Consider the following 23843-nt stretch of genomic DNA (forward strand, 5'->3'; position numbering starts at 1 on the left):
TCAGATTATTTACCTGAAACACTAACTCTGTCTCTGCACAGATGCTGCCTAACCTGCTGAGTATTTCAACAACAACATCTTGTATTTACATTGCACCTTTGTCCTATGAAAGGTGCTTCCCGGACCATTGTAAAACAAAGTATAATGGCAAGCTCCATAAGGAGATATTAGGTTAGCTAGACTTAGTAATATGTCTTAAAGGAGAAACACAAGATAGAGAGGCATAGGGAAGAAATTCCAGAGCTTAGGGCCTAAGCAACGGAAGGCATGGTTGCCACTGGCGGAGCAGTTATAGTTGGGAAATGAACAAAAGGCCAGAATTAGAGCAATGCAGATATCTCTGAGGGTTGTCCAGTATTTTCTGTACTTATTTTAGATTTCCAGCACCTGCAGTATTTTGCTTTTTTTCTTGCTTCAGGGAACTGTCCTTGTCAAAAGTCTATGCAGAATTTTCCTAACTTTCCTTTAGAAACCTAATTAAATCTGTTCTTAAGTAGCATTTGCTTTTTCATTTTAAATAGGCACAAGTTGTATTGCAAGGCAAGTCCAGAAGTGTTATTATTCGGGAACTACAGAGGACTAATCTGGATGTCAACCTTGCTGTAAATAATCTTCTTAGCCGTGATGATGAAGATGGAGATGATGGTGATGACACAGCGAGTGAATCGTATTTACCTGGAGGTTTGTGAACTTGATACTGGGATTTCAGGTTCAGATTTTTATTTTCTTCTGTTGTTAGCAGACCTGCAATTTTGTGAAGTGAGAAAATAGGAATATCCTGGAGGAGCATGTTCAATTTTTTGTTTTTGTAGGCCTCAAAAGTGCACATCAAAGAGCCTGAAGTGCCATCCCATGTTTCTATTAATTCAAAAGCATCGTAAATTGCTGTTTCAAAAAAGTTCTGTAAATTGGACCCCCTCACAACTTCCACCACCCCCCCCAAAGATATTAATATGTGGTTTGTCTGACAAAAGGTGTTTGTTTGAAGCTACTGCCTATAGCTCAATGTGTGTAAAATAACTGCAATGTTTCAGATATAATTTCCCCTTTTCTCAAAATTGTTTTACTGATTCTACAAATAACAAAGATGGACACCTTATATTTTAATGTGTGAAATGCTGTTCATGCTTAATCATTTGAAGTATTATTGTTAAAATTGTTTACGGTAATGAGAATTTTTTCCTGGAGAAAGTTTGTATGATAAAGATCCTTTGTGCTCCATTCATGTTTTCAGATGTTAGTTGTTTTCTTTATGGAGGGAACAGATGTTGCCAATCTTAATTTTTTTTAAACAAATTTTCTTGGTTTTTCTTTTGTACTATTGACATTGCTATGTTCCCTTCTCAGAGGATCTTATGTCATTACTGGATGCAGATATCCATTCTGCACATCCGAGTGTCATCATAGATGCTGATGCTATGTTTTCTGAAGATATCAGCTATTTTGGTTATCCTTCCTTCCGTCGCTCTTCTCTCTCCAGACTAGGCTCATCAAGAGGTATTTTGAAGCCAAGATAATTTTACAAGCTTTTCTATATCTTTCTAGGTGTTTTCCTCCTTGTCCTGTGCTTTCAAAAAATAATTTTACTTGCTTCTGGTGGTAAGAGTAGTGAATAATTTTAGTGTAATATTGCTTCTTTGATAGCTATAAAGTTATAGGCAAACCATAGAGCTGGATATATCTCAATAGCACGTACAAGACAAAAGTCTTGCCACTTTGTTTTTCAAAATCCTTCATGGTAAACTGTTGCCAGAGAAACTTAAGAGAATTATTTTCCCCCATAATAATCTCCTTTCATCCTTGAGCATTCTGCATGATATTGCGAGTAGACAGTTTCAGTGTGTTTCGTTATCAATGTTTCTACACTTACACAGAAGTCACAACTATGTTCAAGTGGTTTGCTTTATTTACTAGTTGCAGTTTATAGTTATTTGGTATTTATTTTAAAACTTGGCATTTCTCAGGTGAGCAAATGGACAGTGACAGACAGGAAAAGATCTCTGGCTCACCTAGTTCATTTCCAACAGAAGTGTAATACCTATGTAAACATTCCTCCCCACCCAAAACCATGTTATCTTCTGGGATGGGTGAAAAACCTAGGCCAATTTGGGAAGTGGTGGTGCAAAGGTTGTGAAATTCTTCATTGATTTTTTTTCCCCCATCGCAACATCAAGTGATTAAAAACTAGGCCAGGAGATCACTTCAGCCCTGATAATTCTATGCAATACCTATCTTTTGTGTAGGGTGATTTCTGCCCCAGCCAGAAACTGATCCAGCTCCTGCATGAAGGGAATTCAGTGAAAGAAAGTCTGCTGTGTGAGTTGGTATAGTGGACATCTGGAACATACTATTCTTTGGGAAGAGAATCAATTCATGACATCTAAACTTGAATAACTTAAAATTATGATCCTGGGTCCTCCCTAACTTAAGTTGGTGCAGACTGTGAACTCAAACACAATCATCCATTCATCTTACAAAATTTGATCTGACCACCTTCTCTACTTACTTCTCTATGCTTCTCTAAAATGTAGAGCCCTAATTCATTTAGCCTATCTTGATAACTAAGAAGCTTTAAGCTGGGAATTAATTCAGTAGCCTTTCTCTGTACCCTTTTCAAAGTGTCAATATCACTCCACTATGAGATGACCAAGACTGGATTCTTTATTCCAACTGATGCCTGACCAAGGTATTGTAAAAGGACAAATAGTATGCTTTGTCTTATAGTAGCAACTGTAAGCGAGGACAAAATTCTAATTTACAGAAACTTGTACACTTAATTGTTTTAATGTTCTAAATATTTTTAGACGGTTCTTAAGTTAAATGTACAAGCTTTTTGCAGTTATGTTGGTGTAATGTTACATGGCATCAAATGCAGCCTGTGCGCACCTAAAGGCTGTTTGTTAAACTAAACGTCTTGATCCTAACAAAAATCACCATTTTAACAAAGTCAGTACAAATTGATTATGAATACATCTAAAGTTGGGTAACTCTTAAGATTGGTCATATTAGTATACTGAAGACTTAGCAACTGTAATACTTGATGTGGTTTAATAATGATCCCTGTAGAGACCAATAAGTTTTTGAAAAAAAGAATTCAGACTTCCAGTCGATAGGGCAACATCATAATTGAAGACATTTACCATATCAAACAGATTAAAAATGCTATTTGCTAAACGCTATTTTTGTAGGAAACTTATACTTTAAATTACAGAACAAAAATTTCCACTTTTAATTTTAACACAACCAAAAAAAACTCAGTTCACAAGCAGCGTAATCGACACCTGTAAAGTAGACGTTTTTAGCTCCTGAAGTTTTACTCCCATTCTTGCCTTTCTCAGCCTGGTATCTTTTAACCCCAGAACTGTCTTCCATAATGAAGGTTTTTCTTGCAGATTCCGCCTCCAGCGTAAGCTAGGCACAACTTCCAGCCTCGTTTCAAATCCTCATGAATTTAGCTTATTCAATTTGAGTGCGAGCTCCACTCCACGTTCCTGCGTAGTGAACCATAGAGACTTTTGGCCAGTAGCTGCTTGCTCTCCCAGATCTCCCAGTATCTGAGTCTTTCTACCTTAGAAACCCTTCCCCTCCTAAAGCTCATCTCCATGGCAATGTGAAGCACATGGGCCTTGTATCCAGCTAGAAATGCTGATTAGCTATTCTTTAGACCCCAGTTCTATTCTATCTTGGAAGTAAATTGACAATTTAAAAGAATAGCTATTTACAACCCAACATTCTAACATCTTCCGGGGACTTTGGAGACTAGCAGTTGAACCACTGTAAACACAGATAATGCTGCCATTATCTCCATATACCTTATACCTTCTTCCAAAACAATCTGGCCCTTCCTTAATCTTTAATGGTCTCTTCAATTTACCTGAAGTGTTCTTGCTGTTTTAAAAATGATATGTTCATGGTTATAAGGTGTAGGAAGAATAGGCTTGATAAATTCAAATCATTGCAGAACTGAAATTTCAAGTATTGTTAGTTGCATGTTTATTTCATGTTACAAATCAACCATTACTGCAATTAATGTAGTGACATTTATACAGTGACAGCTGGACGGTCATGAATCAGTATATTTGGTTTTGGTCTGCATTGCTACATATATGTAGAGTCCCAGGACTGAAAGGTATTGGACACATTATTTCTGCCCATTTTGCCACTTTAGTCTAAAATGCACAAGTGGCATCTTGTAAAAACTTGAGTGATCTGGTTCCAAAGTTGAAGATGCTGTTTCCTTGATGAAGAAAATAATGGGACGTGCAACAAAAACTGATTCAAGATAAATGGTGTCTATGGATGTGCAAAACAAGAAAAAATATGCAGTTTGCTGTGATATGTTGTTCAAACTTCAAGAAGATGCAATACTTTGTACTGTAGATATTTTCAAAATGTTAAATTTTTCATTTTGGCATTCACTTTTGTAATCTTGCATTCAAAGCTGAAATTAAATTAAATACTTGTGCCTGAAATAGAAAGGTGGGGGGTGAGTTTGAGTGGAATTGAGGGTCTTCCTTCCAAGAAATGAGGGAGTTCTGGACAACGTCAGCTTCCATGCTCTTGAACACCTTCTAGCAGTCATATACAAGTAAGCGCTGACATTATCCTGACAAACAGTTGGCTGCCTGTCCTATTGACAGAGAATGGCAGGTAAATTGGCTGGGCCTAAAATGAGATTTTATTTTGGGTGGGGAGAGAATAATCGGGGTTAATATACATTAGAAAAGACTTTTCCTTTCAGTAGTAGTCTTCATATTTGATTTGGCTTAGTGCAGAGTTGTTACGCACTTGTTTTGTGTAACACTGCTTTTAGTTGTACTGTGGAGGGTTTTCCTAGAGATTGGCTTATTTTTATTCCACTGGTGTGACCCCATTGCATACCAGTTCTCCTTCTTCCCTTAGAGAGAGACTCCGATCTGTTGCGTGAACGAGAGTCAGTTTTACGTTTACGTGAAAGGAGATGGCTTGATGGTTCCTCATTTGATAATGAACGAGGCTCCACAAGCAGAGAAGGTGAATCGAGCTTGGATAAGAAAAGCCTTCCGGTCCAAAGCCCTGTCTCCTTGGGAGAGGAACTGCAGTGGTGGCCTGATCGGGTGAGTTTTAAAAAAAAACATTGGTTGACTGAAGCTAAATACTAGGTTTTGGAAGTAGCACTGTGATTCAGTAACAGTTTTAAATTTGTGAACAATTTTTAAAAAATAAAAGCACAATCAATCTGACCAAAAGAGATTTATGACTGGACCAAGAAGCTGAAGTCATTTCAAACGTGATAGTTATTAGTCTCATAAACAGCATTAGTTTGAAACATAGCTGGCACCTTACTTCTGGCTTGATGTCACATGCTAGTTGAGGGAAATTGAGCGTACCAGCATAGAGCTATACTCACTGGCATTCGACTGTCAAGTAATCTTCCTGATGTTTTAAGTTTTCATTATTTAAAACTTGGTCATATTACAATTGATGCAAAGCTAAAGTAATACAAAATTCAACATTTGTTAAGTTTGATTTCAGCTAGTTTGCGCCTAATTGCACTGCACAGCTTGAGTCACTGGAAGGCCAAAGTTGAAAATGTGCAGCATGGCAAGCCTGTATATTCAGGTAGCTCCGAGTGTTCAACCAGCCAGTATCACAAAATGTTAATGCTTATTTTCTAAAAAAAAATTAGTATCACAAAATTGGTTGGAACATAGAAATTATCTTTATTTGTAATGGTTAATTTTTAAAAGGATCCTACTGTTGCTGTTCATCCTAATTTGAGGTGGGCAATAAGTTAAACAATTTTGCTTGTAGTGGAACAGTGATAGAAGCAACTGAATAGATTGGAAAGGTTGAATGCACATTCATTTTGCTATGGCTATCATTGCACTTTCAACATTTCTTTCTCTGGGAGCTTGGGGGAGACATAATTTTTTTTGAGAATGCTTTGGATCTCTGGTATGGCCCATTAGTTTCAGGAAAACTTTGAGGACAACTGACTGAAGTATTAATACGAGACTGGATTGGTTTCGTTATGGCTGACATCTGCCTTCCTTATTGTTAGCTGCAATAGAGGCAAATATTTAATTTGATATAGCTCTTCTGCCTCTAAAATATGTAGTGTTTCGTTTTGATCTGAATCATGCAAGCATATGTTAAACAAGATTGCCAGGTAGGTCAGATGATGTACAACAATGATTGGAACAAACCTTGCTACAAAAGTTGATTCTGTAGAGTAGTTGAACCAAGTCCAAGAACATTTCAAATCCTGTCTTTTTTTTTTCCAGGATGGTACCAAATTTGTAGCAATTGGAGCCCTGTACTCGGAGCTTATAGCTGTAAGCAGTAAAGGTGAATTGTATCAGTGGAAGTGGAATGAATCCGAACCTTATAGAAATACACAGGTATGAAAAGTTTTAATTTTTGTTGCACTTTGCCTCTGACCTCTTGCCTAATGGCATATTGTTGTTTGTGCTAACTAAATTTTAAAATCTTTTTCATACCCTAAAGAATCCCTCTGTGCACCATCCTCGAACCACACAGTTAAGTTTAACCAATGAGAAGATTGTCCTTCTGGCTGCCAATAGTATTAGAGCAACAGTTACGACAGAGAACAGCAAAGTAAGTATAATTGAAATTTTACAAGCAGAATTTGATCAAGTTTGTTTCAAACTATCACCGACTCTCGGATTAGTTCCTTGCATGCTTTTAATAATTTTAAACTAGTCTTGTATACAGATCTGGGTTTAAATAATTAACCTGGGATGTTCTGTGGTTTGGTAGTTAATGATTTAGCTGTGCTTCTGAAATAACTACCTAAAGATGGATGAAGATAATCACTGCTTAAATTTCTTCTGATTTATTTTAAATTGGTGTATCATCTCGAAGTTAGAAGTGTATTTCATCTGGTTGTTCTAAGCACCTTCTGAAAATGGAAGTGTTGTTTTCAATTCTATTTGCTCGGACTCTTACCTTTTTATTTCCTCCCTTAAATGCCTTCTCTACACACACTCTTTCCCCCCCACCCCCCATAGCTATTATCCATTGCTTTGTCAGCAGGGTATGCTTATAATGTTGGATTGAGTTGCCACAATATGTTCTCTATTTCCACACAGCAATTTGCTTTAGTAAAAGATTTCATATGCTGACTCAGCAGAGATCTGGTGAAGCCGGATTCATTGTGCTAGCGGGTTGAGAGTGACAGCCTGGGACATGATGTGCACGTAATGTGTAATAGTTCCTGTTCTATGTAACTGATTTGAGTTGTGTAATAGTACTTAAGCCACTTCATATTTATTAGTTATTTAAGTTGGCATTTTTTTTGCCAATTTTTTTCTTTTCCTACCTGAAGGCGCTAATTCTTGCCTGGGCTGTATATGGATTTATGGGTGATTGTAATCAATTGGATAATTTTTTATGTGTACATTGCATTGGGAGGCTATTTGACTCTGGAGAATACCACAGCTATACCTCATCTTATTGTCTATCCGGGCATGCATACTTTCTGACCAGGGCCGCTGGTTAGCAATCAAGTATGAAGCATCTACCCTGTTGATTGTGGTCAGTTATGGCACCCTAACCACTACCTAGGCTGCACTTAGCCAGAGCGCATAGACCTGTACTGACTTCTGGTACATTCTGGCCTTTGTAGTTTAGTGCTACATTGGAAGGTGCCTTTAGTCACTGGCAAATGGAGCTACACACTTAGATGAATAATAAAGTTAACTATTAGTTGTTTCCAGTGATATGGAAAACCTGTGTATTTTAGGGGGCTGTTGCAACATCTACAGTTGTGATATATTAGTGCAACAAATATCTTCGTGTGCATCAAAATTTTGGGAGCCAAGCAAATCCTGTATGTGGGTGTACTTGATGGGGCATTTCTTAATTGTACAATGGGAGGCTATAAATTGCTTAATCAACATGACTGCAATATATGCTTGTACTTTGTCTTAGGTTGCCACATGGGTAGACGAGACATTATGTTCTGTAGCTTCTAAACTGGAGCACAGTGCCCAAATTTTTCCAGAGTTGCAAGGAGAAAAGATCATATCTTTGCATTGTTGTGCCCTATATACATGTGTCCAACTGGAAAATAGCCTCTATTGGTGGTAAGTGTTGAATGCATTTTAAAAATATCACCATATTGGCCAAGTATGTATATTGGCTTTGGTTAGTCAATTAAATAATAACATGCAGCTTATCAGCTTTCCTTGTCACTGTTTTGACATTGGATTCTGTTTAAATGGATTGTTGTGTTTTTTAAAAAAACTTTCCCAAATGTCTTAAATGGGAAAATAGCGATCATGATGCTCCAGGAGCTGGCCAATATTTTATTCTTGCAAGCTACCTAAGCTTGACTAAGAAAGTTAATGTTCAAACAAGTTCTGTGCACAAATGAATACTTCACAATCAACCATTCTGGACACTCCAGATGTTCGTATCATGCAAGAACAGTCTTGTCAGTGTTCTCTCCCCGTTTCATCATTACAGCTCCTTTCTTTCTTCTAATGTTGGCAACAATCTGGCCCTTCACCCAAGTCATTAATATATATTGTAAATAGTTGAGGTCCCAGCACTGATCCCTGTGGCACTCAACTGGTTACAGTTGGCCAACCTGAAAATTACTAATTTATCTATAATCTCTATTTGCTGTTAGCTAGCCAATCCTTTATCCATGCTAATATATCATCCCCAATACCATGAATTCTTATCTGGTGCAGTAACCTTTTATGTGGCACCTAATGCCTTTTGGAGATCCAAATACACTGGTTCCCCTTTATCCACTCTGCTTGTTACATCCTCAAGGAACTCTAATAAATTTGTCAAACATGATTTCCCTTTCACAAAATCATGTTGACTTTTCTTTCAATTTGATTCTATCCTTAACTTCCTTAGCCAGGGTGGCGCATCCTTCTCATAGCATCTTTTTGCTAAATGCAATAATTTTTTGTTGAGAGCTATGAACTATCTCCTTATGGTTGCCATGGCTTTTCTGCCATCTTACCTTTTAATCTATTTTCCCATTCTACTTGAGCCCCCCCACCGCACCCCCGCCCAATTCAGTCCTCATACTTTTGTAATTGCCTTTATTTATGTGTAAGACACTAGCCTTAGATGCACCCTTCTCACCCTCGAACCAAACATGAAATTCAAGGATCATATGAGGTGAGAGTTACTGCCCTTGACATCAAGGCTGCATTTGACCGAGTGTGGCATCAAGGAGTCCTAGCAAAATGGGAGTCAATGGGAATCGGTGGGTGGGTGGGTTGGGGGGGGTGGTCTCCACTGCTTGGAGTCATACCTAGCACAAAGGAAGGTGGTTGTTGTTGTTGGAGGTCAGTCATCTCAACTCCAGTGCATGACTGCAGGAGTTCCTCAGGTAGTGTCCGAGGCCCAACCATCTTCAGCTGCTTCATCGATGACCTTCCTTCCATCATAAAGTCAGAAGTGGGGATGTTCGCTGATGATGGATGGCACAATGTTCATCACCATTCGTGACTCCTCAGATACTGCAACAGTCCATGTCCAAATGCAGCATGGACCTGGGGAATATCCAGGTCAGGCAAGTAACATTCAAGCCATACAAGTGCCAGGCAATGACCATTTCCAACAAGAGGGAGTCTAACCATCGCCCCTTGACCTTCAATGGCAATGCCATCGTTGAATCCCCCACTATCAACATCCTGGGGGTTACCATTGATCAGAAACTGAACTGGACTAGCCATATAAATACGTTGTGGCTACAAGAGCAGGTTAGAGGCCAGGAATCCTGCGGTGAGTAACTCATCTCCTGACTCCCCAAAGCCTGTCCATCATCTCCAAGGCACAAATCAGGAGTGTGATGGAATGCTCCCCACTTGCCAGTATGAGTGCAGCTCCCACGACACAGTCCAAGATAAAGCAGCCCTCTTGATTGGCACCACTCTTTACTCTTTAAACTGTCCAAATTAGTGAACGTGATTTTTCCATTCACTTAATCCTCCCATCCTCTTGAGCAAAATCCAAGTTATCCCAATTTTTTCCTCATAACTCAGCCCTCAATATTCAAGAATTGGCCTAATAACACTATCTCAACTCAGTATGAATCCCAATTCCATTCATATCCTGTATTTTACTGTCAAGTGCTTTCAATGTGCTTCACAGCCAAAAAAGTACTATTGTGTAATCACTGTTACAATGTAGGAAACTGCAGCAGCCAATTTACATACCTAGTGACTACAGAATGCTACAGGGCAAGGGAACCTGGGTGTCTTCATAAGTGAATCACGAAAGTGAGCTTGCAGGTTCTCCAAGTAATTAGGCAAATAGAATGTTGACCTTCTTTGTAAAGGTATGGAGTATAAAAGTAGGGAAGTCTTGCTACAACTGTGCATGGCGATGGTGAAATCACACCCATGGTACTGTGGGCAGTTTTGGTTTCCTTATTTAAGGATGGGTATACTTGCATTGGAGGCGGTTCAGAGAAAGATCGCTAGGCTAATTCTTGGAATGAAGGAGCATAACATAGAGCAGGCCACTCGGCCCCTCAAGCCTGCCCTGCCATTGAATAAGGTCATGGCTGATCTGCCACAGGCCTCAGCTCCTCTTTCGTGCCAATTCCGCATAACCCTCAACTCCTTGATATTTCAAAAATCTGTTTATCTCCTTTTTAAGTACTTTCAGTGATCTAGCCTCCACAACTCTGAGATAGAGAATTCCAGACATTCACTACTTCTCTCAGAGGGAAGTTGCTTTGCACCTCAGTTTTAAATGAGTGTCCCCTTATTCTGTAACTATGCCCCCTAGTTCGAGATTCCCCCGCTAGTGGTAACATCTTCTCAACATCTACCCTGTCAACTCCCCTCAGATCTTGTACGTTTCAATAAGATCACCCCTCATTCTTCTAAATTAATGAATAAAGGCGTAACCTGTTTATCCGTTCTTGATAAGATCAACCCCTTCATCCCAGGAATCAGCCTAGTGAATCTCTTTTGAACTGCCTTCAATGCCAGTGTATCCTTTCTTAAATATGGGGACCAAAACTGTATAGAGTACTCCAGGTGCAGCCTCACCAACGCCCTGTACATTTGTAACAATACTTCCCTTCTTTTAAACTCCAACCCCCTGGCAATACAGGCCCAAATTCCATTTGCCTCCTTAATTACTTGCTGCACCTGCATGCTAACTTTTGTATTTCAGATCCCTCTGTGCTGCACTTTTTTTTAGAGTCTCTCCATTTTAAATAATAGCCTGCCTTTTGATTTTTTTCTACCAAAGTGCATGACCTCACACTCTCCTACGTTAAACTCCATCTGCTAAGTTTTTGCCCTCTTGCTCAACCTGCCTACACCTCCTTGTAGATTCCTTATGTCCTCATCACAACATGCCCTCCCACCTATTTTTGTATCATCAACAAATTTGGATACATTACACTCTGCCCCCCTCCTCCAAGTCATTAACATAGATATTAAATAATTGAGATCCTAGGACTGATCCTTGTGGCACTCCGCTAGTTACATCTTTCCAACCTGAAAAAGACCCATTAATGTTTTTTGAGAAAAAGTTGAGCAGGTTAGGCATATACCCATTGGCATTTTGAAGAGTGAGAGATGATCTTATTAAAGCATGTAGGTTTCTGAGGGGGCTTGATAGGGTAGATGCTGAGAGGATGTTTCCCCTCATGGAGGAATCTAGAAATGGGGGTGTAATTTCAGAGTGAGGGATTTTCCATTTAAGACTGAGATGAGAAGGAATTTCTTCTCTTAGCGGGTTGTTAATCTTAGGAATTCTCTCTACCAGAAATCAGTGGAGGCTAGGTAATTGAACATTTCAAGGCTGAATTAGACAGATTTTTATCTACAAGTGAGTCCAGGGTTATGGGGACCGGACAGGCAAATGGAGTTTAGACCATGATCAGATCAGCCATAATTTCATTGAATAACTGAGGAAGCTTGAAGGGCCAAATGGCCTACTGTTGCTCCTATCTGTTATGTTCTTATGCAGCACCTAACATCTCATTGCTCTCTGTCAAGATACTTTCTATTTTACTTTGTATTGATGCCAAACTAACTGCCCTGTAATTCTAGTTTATCTTCCGTTAATTTTATGGATTGGAGCCACACTCCATTCACTCATAACTTGTCTATTTAATGATTCACTTACAGTATTTGTTAGGATGTGACAGAAAATTTGCCCTCCCTATGCACTCTGCCAACCTAGAAGCCTTATGATGTTCTTTCATATATGTTTTCTTGCCCTCCAAATTGTAATCTCTTACGGGGAAGGCAGTCATCTGATTCATTCACGGAAATTAAGTCATTCAGGATACTTATCATTCCATGTTCATTTAAAATATGTACTTCAAGTCTTTTGAACAGTTCTCAAGTGTAATAATGAACTACTTTTTAACTCAATTTGCTGAATCAGGTGACTTTTTTTCCCCTCTTAGGGGAGTAGTGCCTTTCAGCCAACGGAAGAAGATGCTTGAGAAGGCAAGAGCCAAAAACAAAAAACCAAAGTCCAATGCAGGCATTTCATCAATGCCCAATATCACCGTTGGAACGCAGGTCAGGAGAACCATTTTTGTGCTTGTTAAATAAATTGTAAAACCATAACTCTGTTAATAATCTAGAATGATGCAAAATGAGCCTCCAATGTCCTTTAATTTTGTTAAGGTATTAATTGAATAATGTGATTGTATTGTAGGAAAGAGGGAAGAGATATTTTAAATCAGATTAACTTGCATTGTACTTTTATGCCGATGATTCCACTTAAGCATTCAAATTGAAAGATTAATTTCAATTTTAAATGTGCAAAAGCTGAATAAGTTAAATTGGGTCAATTAGTTGTCTAAACTGCCAAGTCAGGAAATGTAATTTTATTCCATTAGGTTTGTTTGAGAAATAATCCACTTTACCATGCTGGAGCAGTAGCTTTTTCCATTAGTGCTGGCATTCCAAAAGTTGGTGTATTGATGGAGTCAGTTTGGAATATGAACGACAGCTGTCGATTCCAGCTGCGATCACCAGAAAGTTTGAAAAACTTAGAAAAATTGTCCAAGAGCACTGAAAATAAGTAAGTCTTTGTAATGCTATACCTTGTTTGTACTTGAAATGTTTTTGGCTGAATATATGTAATGCCCTTAATTCACCTCCTATGTATGCAGTCCCTTTGTGTAGATTGAGCTACAATATACTGACAATGTGCTAATTGGGTGAAAGCAATTTGCTTGGTTAATTCTACATATTCATTTTGAAGTGCAGTGTATCATTGAGTCATCATACTCATTAATCTAAAACATGGTCAAATGTGTCTTGCTAAAATAACTTGTAAACCCTACACTAATTTTATATGTGATGACTTTTATTAAATGCAAAATGTTGTAGAAGAAAAATTACAATATTTTTAAAAGACAGCAAATGTAATTATTAATTATATTATTGCTACTAATCAGCTTAGTTTATTTGGTAGCATTCATGCTTTGAAGTTAAACGGTTGTGAGTTCAATCCACGCACCAGAGTTTGAACACATACCAAGGATAGCACTTCAGTGCAGTACTGAGGAAATGCTTCTTTACCAGAGATACCATCCACCAGATGAAAGATTTCAACGCTCATGCTATCTGAGAACTTTTAACTTGAAAGGCACAATTTTTAGATTGAAGTCTTTATTCTTAGAGATTGTCAGTACATGCTCCCTCTGGATTTTTCTTTACAGCATCAGGGACTATGCCTTTTCTCTCTTGATTACTCTTACCCTCCTCCTTGCCATGAGATAAAAGATTAATTGTTACAATCATGTTCTTGTCCCATGCTTGCTCAACAGACAAAATTGAATCCGTTTTAGCTGTACTTGGTATCAGCTATTAAATTTAGTTAGTTCAAAACATGATGTTACTCTCCTTTGAGAATTTTGGGCCAAATTTTGCTCTGAACAGAACCAGTCATTTGTTGTACTTACCCATTAACTTTCTATAGGGCTTTGCACTAAGGCTCAGTGTAAAGCAGAAACACAAAAAGCAACATCCCCTCTGCAGAGCAGCTGAAACTTGTGTGGGCAGGAAAAGCAACATAAATTGAAGAATCATTCGTTGTGCAGAGTCTTAAGCCAGGGTGTCTGTTAGAATATTAAATTTGATCTCAAATCAGTTACAGAAAAGGGAGGAAAAAGATTGGATTAAGAAAGATAGATAAACAAGGCAAAGAAAGGGTTTACATTTTATTTTTTAAAAACTCCAATAGCAAGTAAAATCTAAAGGAACTAGACATTGTGAAAGTTAATTTTCAAGACTAGAGGGGTTATTTGGTAGTAATTAAGGATTACCGTTCCTTTAAATATGTACCGCACTGGAATGAACAATTACTAACATTTTTATGGTGAGTTTAGTGCACACATATCAGGTAAGTACAACAGTCTCAAACTCTCCCTGCCCAAAGCGCTTGAATCGTGAGTCAGAGAGTGAGATGCTTTTTTGGGAAGCTTTGGAATGTCACACCAAGGGCACTTTCTCATTTAACTGCATGTGCGATTGCTGGAAGTTGCTGTCCAATTTCTAGTTGACTAAAGGTGTATGCTGTTGGCCTCATTTCTATTTCTGTTTCAAAATTCAGTGCATTATTTCTCAACTTGAGGACAAGCTTTATCGAAGTAAAATGCCTGATGTTCACCAAGATTTAAAATCGTGCATAAGTATCTTAAATTCACTTCTGATCGACTGTTAAATCAACATGCTCAACCACATTCTGGGTGTTCCCTGATGAACTTGTAATATCGAGAGCATGTCTTTGTATGAAGAAAAGAAATAACAATTTATTTTGGAATAACAACACAGATGGATTCTGGATTAACAGTGGGTTTTTAATTAAGGGTTGAAGCAATTTATTTAAAATGATTCATCTTTGATTTTCATTTGTCCATATCTGAATGAGCTGTTCAGAATTAGTTTTACTTGTTGTAACTTCATGGTGGAATAACCTACATCTTTGTTTTGAAATATGTAGATAATGTCATTTTTCTGGTACAGGACTGAGAGCAAACAAGAATCTGTGAAGACCGAGATGGGACCACCACCATCTCCAGCATCCACTTGCAGTGATGCATCCTCTATTGCTAGTAGTGCATCACTACCTTATAGTAAGTATTTCAAAAGAGAGATTCTGTAATTTCCCTGTTTTCAGGAGATCAGTTATGATCTGAAATGCAGTGTCCGAAGGGATGGTCGAAACAGATTCAGTGGTAATTTTTGAAAGGGAGTTGGATAAATATTTTCAGGGAACAAAATTGCAAGGCTATGGGTAAAACAGTAGAAATAATTGGATAGTTCTTTCCAAGAGCTTGCACAGACACAATGGGCCAGATGGCCTTCTGTGCTGTAAGATTCGATGATTATAAATAGAAGCAGCAGATAGTGTTTCATTTCTTTAGTACTAATGAGTTATGTATCATTACAAGCCCACCGACCTCCACTACAGGTCTTACTGTAAGGACTCCACCCCAATCTCCTAGTTCCTCTGGCTCCACTGCATCTGTTCTGATGATGCTACCTTCCAAAACAGTGCTTCTGACATGTCTTCCTTTTTCCTTAACCCCTCGCCGTGGTTGACAGAGCCCTCAATAGTGTCCGACCCATTTCCTGCACCTCTGCCCTCTCCCTATCCCCTCCCCCCAAGAACCATGATAAGGTTTGCTTTGTCCTCACTTTTCACCCCTCCAGCCTCTCAACATCCAAAGGATCATCCTCCACCAACTCCAGCATAATGCCACCACCAAACATATCTTCCCCTCGCCCCACCTCCCCACCTGTCCCTTTAACTCCTTCCTCCTCATCATCCAAGGCCCCAAACACTCCTTTCATGTGAAGCAGCGCTTCACCTGCGCATCCTTCAATTTGGTCTACAGTATTCGCCTCTATATTGGGGAGACTAGATGCAGATAGCTTTGCGGAACGCCTTTGCTCAGTCTGCAGGCGTGACCCAGGTCTTCCTGTCACTTGCCATTTCAACACACCATCTTGCTCTCGTGCCCACATACCCGTCTTGGCCTGCTACAATGTTCCAGCACAGTGCAAACCGGAGGGACAGCACCTTGCAATTAAGCATGTTACAGCCTCTGGGACTTAACATTGAGTTCAGTAACTTCAGACCATGAGCTCTCTCCTCCATCTTTACCCCTTTTTTAAATGCAATTTTTACATTTTTATTTATTTACTTTAAAAAATTTGTTTATTTTTGTTAATTTATTCATCTTTTTGTTTCTTTTTATCCTCCTTCCCCAATCAACCCCCCCCCCCCCACCCCCCCAAGCCCATAGGGTCATCTGTCACTTGTTTCTATGTTGCACTTTCATAAAGCGCTGACCCCTGTTCTGCTATTAACACCTTCTGCCGTCTTACCTTTATGCCACTATCAGCATCTTCTTTAGTCTTTAATACTGTCATTAACACTCCCTTTGTCTTGTGTCCATGACATCTTTGTCAGTCTCTTCTGAGCTTGCACCTATCCCTGACCTTCTATTTTGCTGCATCTGCTCCACCCCCATCTTAAACAGTATAATATCCATCACATTTCTACTTCCCTTTAGCTCTGAAGAAGAGTCATACGGACTCTAAATGTTAACTCTGTTTCTCTCTCTGCTGAGTTTTCCCAACATTTTCTGTTTATATATAGGTCAGTTGTACCACCTTATAACTGCTTAGGTATGATTGGTTAACTTTCTTTTAATACAGAGCGCAGACGTTCCACTCCAGCACCTAAAGAGGAAGAGAAAGTAAATGAAGAGCAGTGGCCACTTAGAGAAGTGGTATTTGTTGAAGATGTTAAAAATGTACCAGTGGGGAAGGTATGAAACTTCACAAATATGTTTGGTGTTGCAACAATATTGAATAATAAACTTGATGTGAGGGGAGTGACTTCAAATATATAATCGTTTATATAAAAAATACTTTGACTGTCACTAACAAGACGACTTTTGTGTGCCAATGTGATGTATGTAAACTACAGAAATGATTCCAAGTTTATACATTAGACATTTTTCCATTTAATCTGCTTATAATGGAAGCCAATTAACATCAGTTTCTCCTATCTGTTTCCTGTACACTGAATAACATTGCTGTTAAATTGTCAGCCTATTTACCATGATGGTTCGTGCGTCACTTACAATTTTTGAAGTAACAGTGAAACACAGCTCTCCAATCAATGAAAACTGACATTTCCGGGCATAAAGAGCCAGATTCAATGCATTGATCCACACGTTCTTTCATGGCAGTAGTTTAAAATTTGGTTGCAGGAAACCATTTTGGCAAGTAGTTTCAAGCCAAGCAAGAAATGTGAAGCCTCAAATCTAGCAGCCTTGTGCCTTGAATCGGTGGCGAGTGCAGTATGTTTTGGTTGAACTGACGTCGTGCTGTAACTTAGTCATTGTAACTTGATTTATTCATTTAAAAGTTGTCATTTTAATAGATCTCTTGGTTTGGTGAAATCCAATATTTCACCATATATATATAATATATATATATGTAAAAATATATACTTTTTTTGTGAATTAGTGAATAATTTTTCAAGCAATTCTATGGGCTGGATCTTGCTCTAGTGGGATACGGCATTAGTTGGACATTTTCTGTGACCTTCGGCACACAAAATGTTCTGCTGTAACTTGCTGAAAGTTCAAGCTGATAATGGTGCAGTGAGGACAAAAGGGAACCTTGGCAAAAGGTGGGACAAGCAGTGCTCTCCTTAACCAATGGAGTTTAAGGATTGCGAAAGAAACAGCAACGACAGAGGAGGAGATGAATTAGAATCAAATCAGGTACAGAAAGAAAGGGAAGGAAAGATTGGATTGAGAGATTGTGTGGAAAAAGACAAAGGAGAAATAACAAAAAAATTAAAATTGGTCTAAATGTAGGAATGAGATTAAACACTTCAAATTGTTCTGATTCTGGGCCAGAGACGTTGATCAGCATTAAAAATCTGCACATCATTAAATGATGCTTATATTCATAATCACTAAGTTTAATGGGCAATTAATGTGTAAATCCAGTGAGTCTAAAAATAACAGGGCAGCTAAGGGTGAGATACAATTAGTGTGAAAGTAACAGTAGAGCAGCATAAATCAACCAGCATGTTGGAGATTTGCAGCTTGGACATATCTTTGAATTTGCTGGCTGATTTGTATGAATAATGGCGTACAGTCTTAACATGCCATTATTTTTCCAGCAAGATCTGGCCCTTCATTATGCTGACTATAATTCCAGCAGTGTTTGTCAACAAAATGCACTTTAATTTCTCCAAAAGGTATTGAAAGTGGATGGTGCCTATGTTGCTGTGAAATTTCCTGGAACTTCTAGCAGTGTCAGTAATCAGAGCTGTACTAGTACAGATGCTGACCCAACTTCCCTCCTGCAAGACTGTAGGCTACTTCGAATTGACGAACTTCAAGTAAGCATTCTAAAACCAATTATTAAATGTTACATAACTCTTATGTGGAAACGCTGGAGAAGTGGAAATTGAGTTGTAGATTTGTAGCTATGAGTTCAAGGTGGTTCCTTACAATATTGGCTAGACAACTTCAAATACTTAAAGCTGCAGCTTCAGTTTTTTAAAGCTGGATTTCATGATTTCCAATTGATTTTACTAAACTCAGTAATCATTAGCAGTTAATCCAACCAAAATGAGTCATACATCAAAAGACTTTGGCAGCTTGCTTAAGTGCCTGTTCTTCACAAGTCTGGATGATTATTACCTGTAACAGAAATCCCAGCAGAGCCGAACACATTTACTTTCCTTTTAGGATCAGATGTGGGCCTTCTGCCTATTTCTCTTACCTTCAGCTCCTCCACACACTCCCCAATCCTATTATCAGAAAGTTCTTGTGCTGATATGTAGCACTCCACATTTGTCATTACTTGATGAAACCAGTGTACCTTCCTCATCTCTGTGGCTCAGCACCAAATAATTTGTGGGAATCTACCAGTTGACTGTCAAAACATGAGCCGGATGCATTTCCTCATCTGGAACTTTCACCTTGGGGACTCCAAAAAGAATAAACACAAGAATAAAAAAGAGTAAACAATAACCTTTAGGTTGCTGTTTTTGAAACCAATCTTACACTTATGATATTTCCCACCTCAAGCCCATATTTTTCAGTTCTGTAGTTTGAGTACCTGCCAAATTGAATGGTTTGATGAAGTTAGCATTTACTGTTTTAGGTGTTAGTTCTATTTCATAAATTAACAGCTCTTAAGTTTTTTTAAGCAATGATAGGTTTAACTTGGAAGAAGCTCTGCGCAAACATAATTGTCATTTTTATTTTATACACACACACTTGGATCATGTCTCCTTCCTCCTCTTCAATGAGCAACTAGTTTCTGAAATGTTAAATTGTAAATTAATGCAAACATAACTTCCAAATTTTAAATTATCAATGAAATTGTACAAAAAAAAATCAGTGTTTTTGGGTCATAATTTAATTTGACATTTTTTGCGCGCAAATCTGAACACTAACAAATTAGCCAGAGCAGAAATGGTCTTTCACTACAAAGTGGATTCATTAAGGCTTTTTTACTGAAGATAGGGTGGAAAAGGGGTAGATACCTGTAATGCCGCACACATTTTGGTGTTATTGCGCCTTTGTGGAGTTTTCTTACTATCAAACTGGGTCAGCACTAGGCGCAAGTTCTGCTTGTATTTAATGAGCAATCCAGGGTTGAGTGCTGACCCGAGTGTGACCAGTAATTTGAAAAGACAGTCAGCAATTTTAAAGTCATCTCTGCACCAGTTTTATTTTTTTCTGCTAGCAATTAGGAAATCTTGAGCCTTTGTGACAATTAGAGTATTTTTTGTTTTACTCCCAGCACTATTATTGGTACCAATGGGTTCTCCAGTGGGAATCCTCCCTATCTAACGTGTTTGGAAAACGAGGACCAACGGAAGGATGCCAACCAGGTCAGACTGCACGTGAGGTATTCTGTGCCCACCCAGCAGTACCCTCACACCCGAATCTGCAGACAGAGGTGACTAGACCTTGCTTTGGCAGATAATTAGTGCATGTGGTGGCTCCTATTTCCATAAGAAACTGGGATACCCAACCCAATGGTACTGTTGACATGTTAATGTTTTGACTACCTGTAATGTTAGATGGTTCTTTAGAAGTAGCCCAATCACAGTATGTCATACTTTTAGTGGTACTTCTTGAAAGAAGGCACGCCAGGGGGAATAGAACATCTGCCAAGCATATTTGCAGGCATTATCTATTGTATTTACCTGGCAAAGTTTGTTGGAAATTTTCTTGCCAGGGTCTAGGTCATCAGAGCCAGATGTAGAGCTACATGATCTGCTGAGTTACTTTCAATAATTGTGCAACCAAGAGTTGGCACAACCAGTGCCAGTGTGAGTCGGCTGCTGCTACTTCCTTCTGGGCATGTTGCACTCCTGACTTGTGGGGACTATACTGCAGAATGAAAGAGGGTAATGCCTCTTACAACCACCTTATGCAACACAAACTTCACTTCGGCAGCCATGAAATATATTCAGGCGTCGGGCTGATCTGTCACTTGTTTGCAGACTTGTGCCCACCCCCCATTCAGCCTTGGTAAAAGCTGCAAATGCGTTGAGCTACCTTGTTGGAAGCTCTAAGAATTTTTCTTCCTCAATTTGACTTGTGCATGGTTTTAATGTTTCACTCGTACAACATTATCTGCTCCCACCATTGTGGCTCCTGCACATGTCCATGTTGACACCTGGGGCTGTCAATAATTACTTAAGTGGGCTGATGACATGAAATTTCAGTGATGTCAACACATTGCTTTTCTCCTGAAATTTTCACCAGCCCCAGAAGTTTAGCACTCAGTTACACTAATATCAAACAGGCCCCAGTATTATGTATAAAATATGACCGTACAGAAACAGGCCATTTGACCATCAAATCTAGGCTACTTTTTTCAACCACACAAGGCACTTCTTTTTACACTCCTACTTGCTCCTCATATCCTTTTAATGGCTTTTTCAAACAATCATCTAATTTCCTTTGACGAGAATTAATTGACTATGTCAGAAGTGCAAATTCTAACCTCCCTTACTGTAAATATTTTTTCTAACTGTCCATTGAATTCTTTTTGTCTTTTTAAAACATCAGTGTTGCCTTGTTACTGTCTCATCGACCGGTGGAAACAATTGATTTCTATTATTATTATTCCTTGATAATAAGGTCACCCCTTGGCTGTAGTGGAAAACGTCCTAAAATAAGTCTTTTTCCATTCCTGTAACCTCTGATCCCGAGAAACATATTAGCCTGCACTGCAAATTTTCCATTGCTTTTTATAATGGATTCTCAAAATCTGTGTCTAGTACTGCAGCTGAGGTATAACTAAGGTCGTGCTTTAATGTTTTAGATGTAAAATCAAGAATTGCATTAACCTGTTTATGACAGTGTTCATATTGCCACTCTTAATGACCTCTGCACCTGAAATCTAAGTTTGTTCTTTTATTCTACTATCATTTGATGTGCATTTCTGTTTTATCTCTCTCTGCTTTAAAAATATATTACTTCACGTTTGTCTACATGGAACCGTATTTGTCATCTATCCATTTATCCTATCAGCTTGCTTAGGCCAACCTGTAACCTCTCACTATCCTTATCACCACATATGATGGCCCCACTTTGTAACATCAGCAAATACCAATATTCTTCCCTTTAATTATGAAATCCAGATAGTTTTATGATATTGTTAATAAGCAGTTCCAACACACCAGCCCTGTGGAGAATCACTGACTAGGTCTTTACAGTCCAAGAAGCTTCCTTTTCCACTACTGTTTGCTTCATGTCCTCTAACTATCTGTCTATCTAGCCCCAACCTTGTGTTTCAATTTCTTGTACATTATCAAATGTTTTTTGAAAAATCCTATAAAACATATCTTCTGCACTTTTAGTTGTTCCCACTGTCGTTTTTTTCAAAGAATTTCACAGTGGTTAAGCATGACATATATTTTAGATATCCATACCAAATAGCCCTATAACCACTTGTTTTGTCAAGTGCTTTAATAATTGTATTCTGTGTTATGTGCTTCAGTAGTTTATCAACGACTGAAATATATAATTTCCTGTCATAATTTAGTCCCCTGTCCCTTTTGAGAATGACATCGCTTCCCCACTCTTCAGTTCTCTGACAAAAGATTCCTTTCCGTAGACTTTTGGGAAAAAAAGTCTGCGTATCAGCTATTCCTTCCTAGTTTCTCTTAAGGCTCCATAGTGTAAATATCCAGATCCCAGTGATTTGTCTACACCTATCTCAAGTTTGTGTAACTAGTTTGTCCTTTGAATTTCTCTTTGAATAGCAACCTCTTCTAAAAGTTCTTCACCCACCTTGTGATTCTGCATTTCAAGTATCCACATCTCCTCTCAAAACAGACAAAATACTAATCTAGTACCTCTATCTAGTTTGTTCCATCTTCTCCACTTAAAGCTTACTTACTTCATCTCATGACAGTCTATGCTTCCTCTTAATGTGCTTGTATAAAGCCATTATATTCTTCAAATAATTTAATCACTTTCTCATCCCTATATTTTTAAATCTCCCATTTATAAGTCTTTCTTCTACCGTAACAGCTAAATCTGCACCATATGACGTACCATTGCCACATTTTTGTCACTCTTTCGTCTTCGAATTTTCTTAATGCATTTCATTGTTTGTGACACCATAAACTTGCCACACTCTAAATTACGAAGTCTGGGCCCTGGTTGGATTTGCTCAATCTGAACACCATCAGAGAGGGCCTCTGAAAAATTTGGGCTGGCATTTGTCAGCTTATTATCTCTGGGTAAGTTTAAATGTCAAGACTTAGGTTTATCTTCAGTCATTTCAAAGTATAATTTCAAACCAGCTGATCTTCTGTGGCATTGCATACAAGGAGTAAAACCAAATGCAGGCTGCAGATAAAATGGAGGTAGAGACATGACACATCTTTATCTCCCCACCCACACCCCCCCAAATATCAAGTTATCATTGTTGTTACCTATTAATCTCTTATCCACTGAACAGTTTAACTCGGGAAATGTCCCAATCTCCCATTCTTCTTTGAAATACCCGCTGACCTGTTCTTCGCCCTCCTTTCCTCCCATCCCATCCTTTTTTCCTTCCTCTGTCTCTCCCCCTCTCACTTCTTTCCTCCATCCCCTCCTTGAATCTCCCACTGCATCTGTGCACTTAACTCTTTTCTCCCACCCAAAAGCCACTTGCTTTATGCTGGTATTGCTCATAATTTTTTGGGGAACCAACTCTGTCTGTCTATTCTTCCTTCCATGGTACTGATGGATATGTTGTGCGGAGCTGTGTGTATTTCGTTGCTGAGGAAAAAAGAGTTGTAAAGTATGCATGTGGAATTATGACTTTGTTGTTTGTAGTGAAGTTATTATAACTGAAAGCTTTAATGGAGCTTCTCTCAACAACATGCTGATTGTTGTTTATATCTTGGTTCTTTCTCTATATTGCTTCAGGTCGTGAAAACGGGCGGAACACCAAAGATTCCAGACTGTTTCCAGCGCACGCCTAAAAAGCTTACCATCCCAGACAAAGCAGAGATCCTTGCAGTGAATGTGGATTCCAAGGGTAAGTGCAGCAGCTGGCCATGCACACCATAAATTTATCGGAATAGCTATTTTTTTTTGTTTTGCAGAAAATGGAAGACATAATTATCAATGCCATACTTTATCAAGCTCCTACTTTGGTTATAATAAGCTGAAGCAAATTTTCAAAGTATATTATTAGTATAAATGTTGAGACCTACAAATGCTTAACTTCAACCCACAATTGTTTACTTAGGCCATTAGTGTAATTTCCATAGTACCATATTAAGGATATTGATGTCCTGATAGAAGAGGGACTATCCTAGTT

At 38.6% G+C, this 23843-nt stretch overlaps 1 protein-coding gene across 6 annotated transcripts in view; it reads left to right on the forward strand.

Annotated features, from left to right (window-relative positions):
- Positions 1–23843, forward strand: part of ubr5 (ubiquitin protein ligase E3 component n-recognin 5) — a 155367-nt gene that overhangs the window by 46876 nt on the left and 84648 nt on the right. For 3 of the 6 annotated variants that reach the window (XM_041189352.1, XM_041189353.1, XM_041189355.1), the window contains 13 exons: positions 522–681; positions 1348–1497; positions 4885–5096; positions 6267–6383; positions 6490–6600; positions 7936–8090; positions 12410–12527; positions 12851–13035; positions 14985–15094; positions 16686–16798; positions 18250–18393; positions 19809–19967; positions 23447–23558. In XM_041189352.1, the coding sequence (XP_041045286.1) occupies positions 522–681; positions 1348–1497; positions 4885–5096; positions 6267–6383; positions 6490–6600; positions 7936–8090; positions 12410–12527; positions 12851–13035; positions 14985–15094; positions 16686–16798; positions 18250–18393; positions 19809–19967; positions 23447–23558 (1846 nt within the window). The remainder of the gene's footprint in view (positions 1–521; positions 682–1347; positions 1498–4884; positions 5097–6266; positions 6384–6489; positions 6601–7935; positions 8091–12409; positions 12528–12850; positions 13036–14984; positions 15095–16685; positions 16799–18249; positions 18394–19808; positions 19968–23446; positions 23559–23843) is intronic. The other 3 variants (XM_041189354.1, XM_041189356.1, XM_041189358.1) reach the window with 3 other exon arrangements.

The sequence above is a fragment of the Carcharodon carcharias genome, chromosome 6 (assembly GCF_017639515.1).
Source record: "Carcharodon carcharias isolate sCarCar2 chromosome 6, sCarCar2.pri, whole genome shotgun sequence".
Taxonomy (NCBI): domain Eukaryota; kingdom Metazoa; phylum Chordata; class Chondrichthyes; order Lamniformes; family Lamnidae; genus Carcharodon; species Carcharodon carcharias.